At 47.7% G+C, this 12,344-nt stretch overlaps 1 protein-coding gene across 3 annotated transcripts in view; it reads left to right on the forward strand.

The window, feature by feature from the left end:
* Nucleotides 1-11,162, forward strand: part of Rftn1 (raftlin, lipid raft linker 1) — a 190,679-nt gene extending 179,517 nt beyond the window's left edge. For all 3 annotated transcript variants that reach the window (XM_026785793.1, XM_026785792.1, XM_005359680.3), the window contains exons 8-10: nt 5,184-5,287; nt 7,532-7,613; nt 10,323-11,162. In XM_026785793.1, coding sequence (XP_026641594.1) covers nt 5,184-5,287; nt 7,532-7,613; nt 10,323-10,640 — 504 coding nt within the window. In that variant the 3' untranslated portion in view covers nt 10,641-11,162. The remainder of the gene's footprint in view (nt 1-5,183; nt 5,288-7,531; nt 7,614-10,322) is intronic.
* Nucleotides 11,163-12,344: the final 1,182 nt, after the last annotated feature.

Consider the following 12,344-nt stretch of genomic DNA (forward strand, 5'->3'; position numbering starts at 1 on the left):
TTTTTTTTTTTTTTTTTTTTGTTCTGCGCAGAATTCAGGGGTCCCAAGCAGGGAAGAGGTCTCAGATCTTAACTGACCCTTTGTGCCAGAGAAGTGATCAGCAGTGTATCCCCGAGGCATATAGAGGGCAAACCTCAGGGCCCGTGGAGAGAGAAGGCCCAGTGGTGAGTACATGGTGCAGTAGAAGAGAAAGCCTGTGTAGAGAGGTGGACTGGGAGAAAGGCTTGATGGGGAGGGGCTCATGGGACAGGTCAAACCCAGCCTGAGTCTGGGAACTAAGTTTAGAAGCTCAAGCTGATAGAACAGATATGCAGAAATGGAGGGACAGAGCAAGGACATGAGTGGGGATGAAGGGACTTGAATGCCGAGCTTCTGGTCCATTGCCGTTTCATTGCAGGAACTTTGTCAAGGTCTGGAAAGACGGTAGCTTTAATATAACTTAGGCCAGTGATTTGGGTTGTCGTGGGCATATTAAGGCCAGATATAGAGCTGACCTGAGTCCTTTTTTTCTCTTTTTTTTTTTGAGGGGGCGGGGACGGTAGCCTATTGTACATGATAAAGGTCTAAACAGCCTGGAGCTATTTTCCAACATGAAGCATCCTTCAGTTTGGAAATGTTACCAAAGCCAAGTTGCCAAAAGTGTCCCAGGCAGGCTTCCTGGAGGGAACTATATAGAACAAAAGACTACCAGCATCTGGTGTGTGAGATGGAGTTGAAGCCCCAGTGCCCTTATCTGTGGCCAGTGTTGTCTGTGTGCTCCAGAAATGGCAAAGGTAGCCCTCTTGAGTGCTGGAGGTTAGTATAGAGGCCAAGAAGAGCGAGTCACCATTCCTGCCAGTAGAGTTAAGACAAACTCGCTCCGCTCGCTCGGCCAGTGTTCGAAACTGTGGGTGAAGTCTCTGGGCCCCATACTGGGTGCAATTCAGACATGGAGAGCTTGGAAGATGCTGTGGTCCTTGGAAAAGACGAGAATGGGAGGTGGAGAAAGACGCCTGGAGAAGAAAAGGCCTCATCTCTCTGGACCCACCCGGAAGCTCTTCCTGGTTCTCATCACCAAATGTAATATAAACCAGAGTTGTAAGTTGGAGGAGCAGACAGGTAGACGTCAGAACAGCAGGGCGGGGTTTATTGGTCTATGAGGTTGGTGTCCCCAAACCCTGTGGCTCTTCTCTGTGCCCAAGGATACAGAGACCACTCTCTGCAGGGTCTGAGGAGTTTGTGTAGTTTCTGAAGCTACAGGGTTTGGTATCAGGCCCATGAGCTGCTCTTGGAAATTACAGGGTCAGAGATGAGTCAGTTGCCTACTCTTACTTCCTCAGGGCTCCAAGCTGTGTGATGGAGATTGCCTAAGTCCCAGAATTCCATGGGCATGGACATGGGCAGGGAGCAGGTTTCTTGAAGCCTTGGGCCTGTCTTAAGGCTCTGGTTTTCGGTGTGGATTTCCTTTAAGACTGAGAGACAAATGTGTCTCCTTAGAGTATTTTTATTTCTTCCGGGCCCATTGCAAGCCCAGCACTGAGTTTTTACAAACTCAGTGTTTACAAAGCTATAATCAAACGCACTCTGACTTTAGATTTCATTAAAATAATATAATAAAAATTACAGACAAAAAATAAAGAAGACACTCGGTTTGTATGTTCTCTTTCTGGACAGTGTGTGCGCTCTCCATTCTTTCCCTGCAGAGAAGATCTTTAAACATGATCAAAAGTCAAACGGACTTCTTAGTAAATTATCCGTTCTGTTGGCATACTCTTTGGAGGGCAGGGTAAGATTATGTTGGATGTGGTTCTCTATCTGGTTGACTCACAATCACTGGAAAAACTGCCCGGGCTCAAAAGGGGAAAGGCCAGAAATACAAAAGAATTCCTTTTATACAAGTTGAGAAAAACAAAACAAAAACAAAAGCATAGGACATGATGTTCCACTTTTTCTGTTTTTTTTTTTTTGTTGTTGTTGTTGTTTGTTTTTTGACACTCCAGGTGTGATGAGAGAATGGGTATCCAACACATTAGAGAGTTAATCAAAGTTTTTGTTATGGCTTACAGAAAGAAGCATCTTTGTATTTGATAAGGGGATGGCTTTTGAGTACTATAGGTGCTTTCTTTCTTCTCCTTCACGGGAGCGTCACATAAAGACAGATCAAAGCACCTTCCTCCCGGATCTGTATCCTGCCTCCTTTCTCAACTAATGGAGTTAAAAGTGTCTTCCACTTGGGGTGTGAGGCTCATGTGACTTTAGAAATGACATCTTACCGTATTGGTAACAAATAAAGCCTTTCCCATAGGTGCTTATGGAAAACCATATTTAATATGAATTAAATAGAAACCAGCCCAAAAGGTCCAAGTGGGAGAGCCTGGCAGGTGCAGCTCCCCCTCCCATCTGTATTTTATTCATCAGCTCTGATTGACAGCCGGAAATTAGCACTTGAGCATGAATGCCGCAAGCTCTGTAGATGTACTGTATATTCCCTGTTCCTTTGGTCATTAGGATTCAGCGCCCCGTGGCTGACATTTCTTCCCTTCGCAGGGGCCAGGGAGGGCATGTTTGCGAGAATTCCTGCTGTTTTTCTCTTCAAGATAGTGACAAAATGAAATAAGATGGAGCGAAATAGGAGTGGTCCCGGCAGGGCCTGTCTGAGCTGGCGGTCAGGCTGCAGGCAGGGGTTGGTCATTGTCTTGCACTTCTGGGCTCCTGCAGAGAAAAACCTGGCCTGGCTACAGCCACCAATGAAAAGACTGCATTTAGCCATGAGGGGCTTTGTGAAGGCGCCAAAGCTTGACATGGTTGCTATAGTTACTGTCTGATTGTGGTAGCTTGTCACAGTGCTTGATAAAGTGGGAAGGTTATCCATGATGGGCCCAAGTAATCAGAACCTTGCGAAGCTTGAGTATATGGATTTAAATTGTTCTTTCCCCCTCCCGTCTTTAAGCTGGGGGCGCAGGGGTGAGGTTAGAGAATCTACAGCAGCCACAGGGGTTTGCTTTCAGCTATGGAAGCTTGTACTAGTCAGGAAGGAAGGTGTCCATATGTCTCGAGGGCCAACAGAAATGAGGGTCATGCTCCTGGCCACCACTAAGCCATGGCTGCCATGATTGTGGCTTTGAGAGGGGCTGCAGAGAGCCTTCCCTGGCCCGTCCTGTAATCGATTAGGTCCTGTCTTCCTGTACTGATTTTCCATTCTCTCCTTTGTCCTTTTCTCCTGCCGGTCTCCTGCCACGGGCAGCTTTCTCCGCTACAGCAGGTCCTTACAAAGCCATCTACCTTTCTTCTCCTGTGGATGATAAGAAAGTTGAACTGAAAATGAAAAAAAAAAATGAAAAAGCTGGTGGATTCTGGCTTCAAAAGTATAGACACTTATTTTTTTTCTTCAGAAGTGACCCAAATATTTGTCTAGGTGGCAGTCTCATGCCTATTAACACAGCAACTATGGTGCCTCTTTATAAATTCTGGCATGCTCCCCAAGTCCTAGCTCTCAGCAGGACAAGGTCTGAGAACCTGCATTCTCATCCCCCCCCCCATCGAGTTCACAACTGAGGTCTGTACCACAGGTAACTGACCAAGGTCTGAGAGCCACAGCATGGCCTGAACTTTACAGTTTAGAACATCACACATGGATCAATTACCAGGGACGCAGGTGACTTGGTAGCCAGGGTGGGGCTGGTGTCCAGTTCGAGGAACCTTCAAAATGATTTTATTTCCTCTCTCCCAGTTTCCGAGTCCAAGGCAGTCAGATCCACCAGCAGGATCCCTAAACTTGCCACAGGGAGGCCTTTCATGCTCTCCTCTATCTTAGAGAACACATCTCCAGGTGCAGCCCACATTGGTATTGTGTACCCGTCCCTGAGTGCATAGACCCGGACTGATGTTCCTTGCTTTCCTCTGGCACTCGGTTACTGTGGCCTACCAGCAGGCCAGTGCACACTTTGCTTGCATGTGTGTTGAGTGCTGTGAGCTCAGGAGGCAGGAATGAACCTCAGTTCACCTTCCTCTGCGCACAGCTTCCAAGTAATGAGGGGAATGGATCTAAGGGGGTTCTGCTGATTCAAGAATCATAACTCTCATCTTAAAGGAAATAGGGATAATTTGTTCTGGAGCCATTTTGAGTGGCCATGACCTTATAATACAGATTTAGTTTATCCAAAATTTCAGCTTTCAGCATAAAGTAGTTTCACGAAGTCTTACAGTTTCACAGAACAAAGATCATAAATCAAAGCAAGTTTAGAACAGATTGGTGGGGACATGAGAGGTGTCAGGGCAGATAAACAGAGCTGCTCTATAGCCCAAGATGCTATCTGATGATGTCTTTAACTCTTGGGCTGGTGGAAGAGAGCGGTCTACTGAGTTAATAGATGACAAAAGGCTTCTATTTGTTTATCACAAGATGTTAGTTCAGACACAGAGATGGGCAATAATGGCAGTTCCCGAGAACTGGAACTAACCCAAGATGCGGTAATTAGTCCCTAGACCTGCATCATCTCAATCTGTCTATGGTACTAGAGTTCTGATCCGCCAGTCACCTCCGCAGACATAGCTTTCTTTCAGGGGGTTTCTTCCACAGTACTAAGGTTGAAGGAGCCTGGATAGACACCATTTTCCTAGGCCATTTAATTGAGAGGGAGAGGCCAGTGTATACCCAGGACAGGGTGGGGACCATACTTTTATTCTTGTGCTGAGCCCAGAGTTAGAAACAGGACCTGTGACGTCAAGATGTCCCTAAGATGATTCCCAGTGCCTTTGCCTTATGTTAGGGGTACGTACCTCTGTGTGCCAGGGGGCTTTACTTTCGAAGTGTAAAACAAAGCACAACTATAATTTGTTTACCCCTGAGAAACAGGGCTCAGAACCCAACACGACTGCTCTGTGTGTCACAGAACTACATGGATGCAAATGACTTGATCAGTTGTTAAATGAAATCGAATTCCGCAGGACGCCAGAGCATCTCTGCTAACATATGCTAGGTATGGGGAAAGGTCGCTGTGCTTCTTCAGTGAAACTCACTGGAGACCATCTATCCAGACAAGAATAAAACAAAATTAATCAGTTCCTCTTTGGGCTCTAATTTCCTTACCAACTGCATAGCCCAAGTTGGCCTAGTCTTCGGCTCAAGTCCTCACAGACCCCTACTCTGGGAGGAACAATCCCTGTGGTAGTACAACAGTGCTCACGGTGCCCTTCCCCCACAGGGTGCCGAGGTGCAGACAGACTACATGCCCCTGCTGAACTCACTGGCGGCCTACGGATGGCAGCTCACCTGTGTGCTGCCAACTCCCATACTCAAGACTACAAGGTAACAAGAATGGAGACTGATGATTACTGCCATTGTCCCTGATACCTGGATCATCTCTATGCAGCATGCCTGTGGGCTGGCACTGAACCTCTCTGCCTTGGCTTCCACCGCCAGGGTTTCACTTACCTCCCTCTTTCTCCTTGCTCACACGGAAGAGCCTTAGCTAGTGACTCAGGGTTGCCCTGGGAGACTGAGATTAGCCGCCTGGGCTGGCTGGACACTGCACCAACAGATGTCAAAGCAGTTCAGTGCATACTCTGGGCTCTGGGCTTGGTAGTATTGTGTATATAGAACTTCAAGTAAGAGGGGAGGGAGAGAGTCAGAAAGAAAAGAAGAGGGGAAAAAGAGGAGGAGGAGAGAGGAAAAGACAGAGGGATGGAGAAAGAGAGAGAATCTGAGACACTGAGATCAAGACCTATAAGGTAGATTTTCACCTTTGAAATAGGATCTTATTCTATTTCAGGGTGGCCTTGACCCTATGACCCTATACTCCTCCAGCCTCAGCCTCCTAGATGATAGATATGAGCCACCATACCCAGTTGATCTTTTAATATTATCATTTTAATTCCATTTTCAGTCAATGAAAGTGTGCCCTGGGATAATAAGGGATTTGCCCAAGATCACAATGCTGATCAATGTCCCTTGAGGCAGATATGCATCCCCAGAGTCTTAGACCTGACTTATGGGATTCTTTACAAGTTCAGGTTCATGGGTGTTTTCCCCTTGTCCTTGAGCCTTGTCATGCAAACCCTAAAACACCTCCCATCTATCTTTCGGCTCCTCCTGACTTTCCTTGGGTATTTAATTATAGCTGCAGTTCCCATTTCATGGGTGAAAAGTGAAGGTCAGTGAAGTCTGTTACCACAGCCCAGGAGTTCAGCTCCCAGGGCTGCACCCAAAGCAGCAAAAAGAATGTCTTCAGAGCAGCGAGAACCTGGGAAAGTTTCTAGAAAGCTAGAAACACACGCTTTCTGATGGTAACCTAAGAAAGAAGGAACAAGCACACAGTTTCCTGATGGTAACCTAAGAAAGAACAAGCACACACTTTCCTGATGGTAACCTAAGAAAGAACAAGCACACACTTTCCTGATGGTAACCTAAGAAAGAAGGAACAGGCACACACTTTTCTTTTACTTCAACTGAAGAAATCCTTTTCTGAAAACCTCTGTCCACAGAGCTACATCTCTTTACAGACAGCTACATAACACTTCTCTCTGCATCTCTCAGATGTCTCCTTCTGCACACTCAGCTACATCTCCCCTTCAGTATACACACACACACACACACACACACACACACACACACACACACCTCACATTCTCTCCTACTTCCCCTGCAGCAAAGCCTCTGGACAAGTATGAATCACATTTTCGGGGTCACACAGCACTTCTTGAGTAAACAATAAGAAACAGAGCCAAACTGAGCCCACAGTTTCCCTCAGGCTGGGGAGGTCGCGCTGAGCAGGCATGGTGAGTAAAGTAAGCACTAGCTCTGCAGTCAGGGTCCCCAGACAGGGAATAACACTGGAATTCAGGACTAGAACAACGAACAGTTAGCTGACTCCGCCTTGAGGTTGGGAGAACATGCAGAAAGTCCATTGCTGACAAAGTTAGGACCTTGAATCAGCAATGAACACCTGGGAGATTGTCCTTGTGTATTCGTCTCCAGGGGCAACCAGTTTGCTTTGAATTTGATCTGAAGTCTAAATTATCTGTCTTTGTGACAGAGAATACTATTACTTTTCTATGTCAGATTGAGTAATGAAAATATCCTAGTATTATTTCTATTCATCAGAATTATACAGTTAAAGCAGGAATCATCTTCTTGGCCACAGCTATATGTGCCCATAGATAGAATATATGCATGAGACAAACACACAAGCAGTGGGGAAATACCCATAGCTGTTTTTAGTGGCACATGAGAAAAATTACAGAGAGAGACAAAAGTTATACATAGGCAATGGTCTTGAAAGCCTTGCTTCACGAGATTCTCTCCATCAGATCTAGATGTTCGACTAGTGGGTCAACCTTATGGATATTGATTGTTGTCTACAATATATTCTCAGTGGCCTGAGAGAAATCCTGTCTTGAAAAACAGGCACGGGGAGGGAGAAGTAGAGAAGGGTACTCTGACTTTCCTGTCTGGCAGCATCCTTCCTTTACTTAAAGGAAGTTCAGGATTGCGCCGTAGGGATGAGGCTGTATCTGCAGGGGCCCATGCTCATTCTCACATCCTGTGTTGTAGGGAGGGGAACGTGTCCACCAAGCAGATTGTGTTTCTTCAGAGACCATGTCTACCTCAGAAAACCAAGAAGAGGGAATCAAAGGTAAGACTTCTTTACCCCGCCCTCCCTTTTTCCTGGTTTTACTGCTGAGCATCTCAGCTTCAGATGGGTCTATGCCGGCTGGTCCTCTCCCAATTCCAAAGGCTCTTGGGGCCCAGGGAAGACACTGGTCCACATTGAATCATAGCAGAGGATGCTGGGATGGGTTGTTGAGGAGCTTCTCCTCAGGCTTCCTGCTGGCATGACCATCAGTGCAGATGACAGAGACTCTGGTCACCAGGCAGTGCTAGAGAACCCCACAAGTCTATTATTAGGACCCAAAGTCAGCTATAGTTTGACAGAGGCCTGCGGTGACCTGAGCGCATGGTCAGATGCCCTTCCTGGTCTCAAACAAGCTGGCTGGAGCTCTGGCCTTGCTAATCTTGCTGATCTTGGCCCGGTGAGCTAGTGTGTGTGTGTGTGTAATCCCTAAATGGGGATGTGGAGACAGGAAGATGAGTTCAAGGCCAACCTCTGCTCTGTAGGAGGCCTTGTCTTAAAACTATGCAAGTTCATTAATCTTAGTAGAGGAACTGCTAATCTCTTCTTGCTAGGACCCGAGTCAGAGGTCTTTGACTGGCACTTTGTGATGTAGACAGATGCCAACGTAGTCTGTGGTAGTTTGTCCCAGGCCAGTCTGTGCTCAGTTTTGCCAGGCACTCTCCTCCTTGCTGGGCTCATGCCTAACCTGGGCACATCACAGAGGGACACTTTCTGTACTCAGGGTTCTCTTCCTATGCCCTGAAACAGCCTAGCATCTGCTTCTGCTGGGTAATTCTCCTGTGGGCCACAGTTTGGGTCTGTAATGTCCTCAAAAGGTTCAGGTGCTGATGGCTTGGTCTCTACCTGATAGTGCCGTTATGAGATGTAGTTTAAACGTTTACAAGCTGGGGCAGTGGAAGGAAGCTGTCCATGGAGAATATGCTCTTGAAGGGGATGTTGGAGCCCCTGCCCTTCTCCTCTTGGGGGTTCCCTGTCACTGTGGGCGAGCAATCTCCACCCCCACTCTACCTTCATGTGCTGTCTCACCAAAGGCAATAGAATCACCGGACTACAGACCAAATCCTCTGAAACCGTCAGCCAAGCTTCCTTCTTTTAAGGTGACTTTCTCTTGAAGTTCTTCATTTACTTTTGTTCATGCATAAGTGGATATGCCTACACATATCACTTGCTGGTGGTGTCTGTGGAGGCCAGAAGAAGGCTTTGGATCCCATAGATCAGGAGGTTGTAAGCTGCTTGGTGTGGGGCTGGGAATTGAACCTGGGTCCTCTGCAAGAGCACCAAGTGCTGAGCTGTCTCTCTCTCCAGCCTCCTTGAGGTGACCTTCTTATTTTATTACTGCAAAAGAATATGGATTATCATGCTATAGGTGTGTTTCTAGCTCCTTAGGAAGAGACTAGCATGTTGAGTGAGTCTATTAAAGCCCCATCTGTTTTGATGGCCATGACAACCAAGCTGCCAACCGATTTAGCTCTGCACAGCTGGCACCGTTCCCACAGTCCCCACTCTTTGTCCCCAGTGCTCTTCTGACCCAGAGTCCCAGGTAGGAGCATCCCATCACTGAACAGATTGGAGTTCCCGTGACCATCCAACAAACCCTGTGGGTTGCCCATTCATTGAAGGAATGCCAAGGTGGTAAGGGCAAGAAGCCAGATGGGCTGGGGTACAAGGGAAGAAGGCCACTCTCCAGGCTCTGAGATAGGAATGTGACAGGTGACAGCAGAGGTGGACCGGAAACAGCTGGCAGTTACCATTAACCACCAGGAGCAGTCAGTCACCGCCTGGAAGATGGATAGCCATGGACTGATAGCAGGTAGTGCTCAGTCGCAGGCTCTCAGGATGGCACCAGTCACAGAAAGTGGCATTCAATAAGCAACATACAGAATTCACTACTAGACATGGAGAGGCTGGACTTTGGCCCCTTGGTGAAAACAGCTCGAGAGCCCCTTGCCTGGTGTCTTCTTGTGGATCACCTAGGCTGGTCGCATGAAGACTTTGGCATCCCACAGAAGGGATACGGCAGTGGTAGCCTGGTTTGAGGGTAGATTTTTTTTTTTTTTAAGTACAGGTGGAACTCACTTTCTTCAGGGAAAAGATAGAAGTCACTTTTTTCCCAGTCAGTGAGCCAACCCCAATGGCTGGGTCACTGCAGACAGACTGCTCTCCCTTCCCACGTCCTGCGGTACTAACGCCAAGACTAGCAATGTGGGGCTAAGCAATGGGGTTCTAGCAATAAGGGCTCTCCGTGAGACCCCACAGAGAAAGGGTGCAGGCTTCTAGAAAGAACTGTGTGCACTTGGTGTCTCAGTTTCTGGCCCTGCTGTTCACACCTCAGCTACTCCACCTGGGTCTGTGTCCCATCCTGACCCTGTCAGCAACTGCATCCAAGTCTTCCGTGCTCCTCATATGGCTCCTGTAGGCTAGGCTGCACTTTGCCTCCTGGTTCCCTCTTACCATGTGTATTAGTTGCTTTCTCGTTGCTGTCGTCAAACCCATGGCAAGAGCACCCTTTTCCCTCCACAGCACCTACAAATCTAGAATGGACACAAGGAAGGTGTTAAACAGGCCCTGGGGTAGGGAAGATGTTTGGAGTCGATCCTGGTGTAGTGGTGTCCGGGGACCTGGGAACTGTTGGGGTTGGAGATGAGAATTAGAGGAGACTAGAAGGCTCCCAGAGATGGTTTGTTCACCTCCACCCTTTCTGCTTCCTAGTTCCAGTGGCGATTCTCCCGGGAAGAGACCCGCAGCAGGCAGACAAGGAAAACCAAAGGGAAACGCAGCACGAGAGACAAGCAGCAAGTGGAGGAGAATGAGAAGAATCTAGAAGACCAGTTCCCCAAGGCTGGAGATGTGGGGAACTGTGTGCTGGGGACACAGCAATGGGGCAGAGCCTCTGAAGAACAGCAGGGCTTGAGGGCTGTGCAGAATGGTCCTGCTGGCCACAACAGGGACTCGGTGGCCGCCAGACACTCAAATCCCAGCATGGAAGCCGAGCTTGCTGCAGGGCCCGCTCCAGCAGAGGCAAATTGAGTCTGTGATTTATGCTAGGCTTGCAATGTGATGGCAAACCTTGGGAAGCTTGCTAGCAGCTGGTTCGTTCTGTGTTACCCTTTGGCTTGACCTGTCGTTAGCTCAGCTGGCCCTGCGAGGGCTGGTCTCTGGCAGTATTGTTTTCTGAACAGCCACTGGAAAGCTGTCTTAATGATCAGCTTACGGTAGAGTGCAAGGTTGGACTGTTCCTCCTAGACCTCAGAGTTGGAGGTCCTGTTCCACCCCTTCCCCCAAGGAAGGACATGGACCATACAGCACCTGGGCTGCCCCACGGGGCTCCAGGTCACATCTGGGTCAACTTCTGGGGCATCTTTGCTACAAACCAAGATTTTTTGCTCACTCTTACATGCTGCTGCTATGGGCAAGTACTTCAGTAACTTTATCCCACAGCTCTTCGGGCTGCCCTTCTCCGCCTGAGCCCTGCAGCTCTGCACACAGCTCCTTCCTCCTGAACCCTGGAGGCCCTGCTGTTTTGAAAGGTGGTGATGTTGGGGGAGGGAAGGTGTTTAGACAGACACCTCCTGCCTTTCTCAGAGTAGTTCTATAGATACTGCTGATCTGGAAGCAAACAGGTAATTCTCTGTGCTCCTGCTCTTACAGGGTGTTCAGAAAGTATTCTGTGTTAATATTAATGCCAAAAAGTGTTGTTTTAAACTTTGTATTCCATACATCTTTGAATACGTTGTGTCATTTTGGGCGGATGGTAACTGGGTGCCCTCGTGTGCTATTTTTGTTGGTGTGTCAATGACTGAGTTGTATGCTGTGCCTGTCACTTGTTTTTACTGTCCATAAAGTGTGGTTAAGGCTTTAAGTAGATGCATCTGGTGAGCCTTGGAGAGAGAACACCATTGTCTCGAGGGAAACAGCCTGTCTGGTTCTTGTTTAGTTACTTTAAGCAATAAATCGTCTGAGCTCAGTGCGTGGCGTGTTTACCTCGTCACTACAGGTCTGGCCCTCAGGCTCTGGCCGCAGTTTCTGCCTGCTGGCAGTGTGGTAGACTGGCAGACCGAGCCATCTAGGCACATTGGGGTTTCGAGCTTTGTTTCAAACAAGCAAACGAAGTGGAGAGTGAACAGGACGCCACCAGGTGAGCAGGAGATCACAAGCTGGTTGTGAGCAAACTCCCTTACCATCAGCAGTGACTCGGCATTGTGGTTTCTAAGGTTTGAAGTAGGCTGTTTAATGAGGGAAATCTTTTTTTATTTCCAAGTTTATTAAAATAAAACCTGTAAAGCTTCGTACAGACATATCTTTTTTCTCATTTTAGGTGTATGGGTGTTTTGCATGCGTGTATGTCTGTGTACCCGTTGCTTACCTAACCTGCTGAGCCCAGAAAGGGTGTCAGATCCCTGGAGCAGTTCCAGAGGGTTGGGAGCCTCCCAACCTGGAGGGTTTGGGATACATGTTTCAATAAGTAACATTTATGTTTTATTTGCTGTGGGGAGATTCTTGAGTTCTTTCGGGATGTTGTTCCAGAATCGGGCTAACAAAGGATCCTGGGCTATTTGGGATTTTCTGCCTTCTTTCTTTCCCTTTTGTGCCCTGTTGGTTCAGGCAGTTTTCACTGTATCATGGAAGTTTTCTAACTGTAGTTTGGAAAAATAGGTACAGTTAACAAAAGCCACATAAATGCATTGTGTTTTGTACATGAATACCATCCCATAGTCCAGTGCCACTAAAATG

The sequence above is a fragment of the Microtus ochrogaster genome, linkage group LG2 (assembly GCF_000317375.1).
Source record: "Microtus ochrogaster isolate Prairie Vole_2 linkage group LG2, MicOch1.0, whole genome shotgun sequence".
Taxonomy (NCBI): domain Eukaryota; kingdom Metazoa; phylum Chordata; class Mammalia; order Rodentia; family Cricetidae; genus Microtus; species Microtus ochrogaster.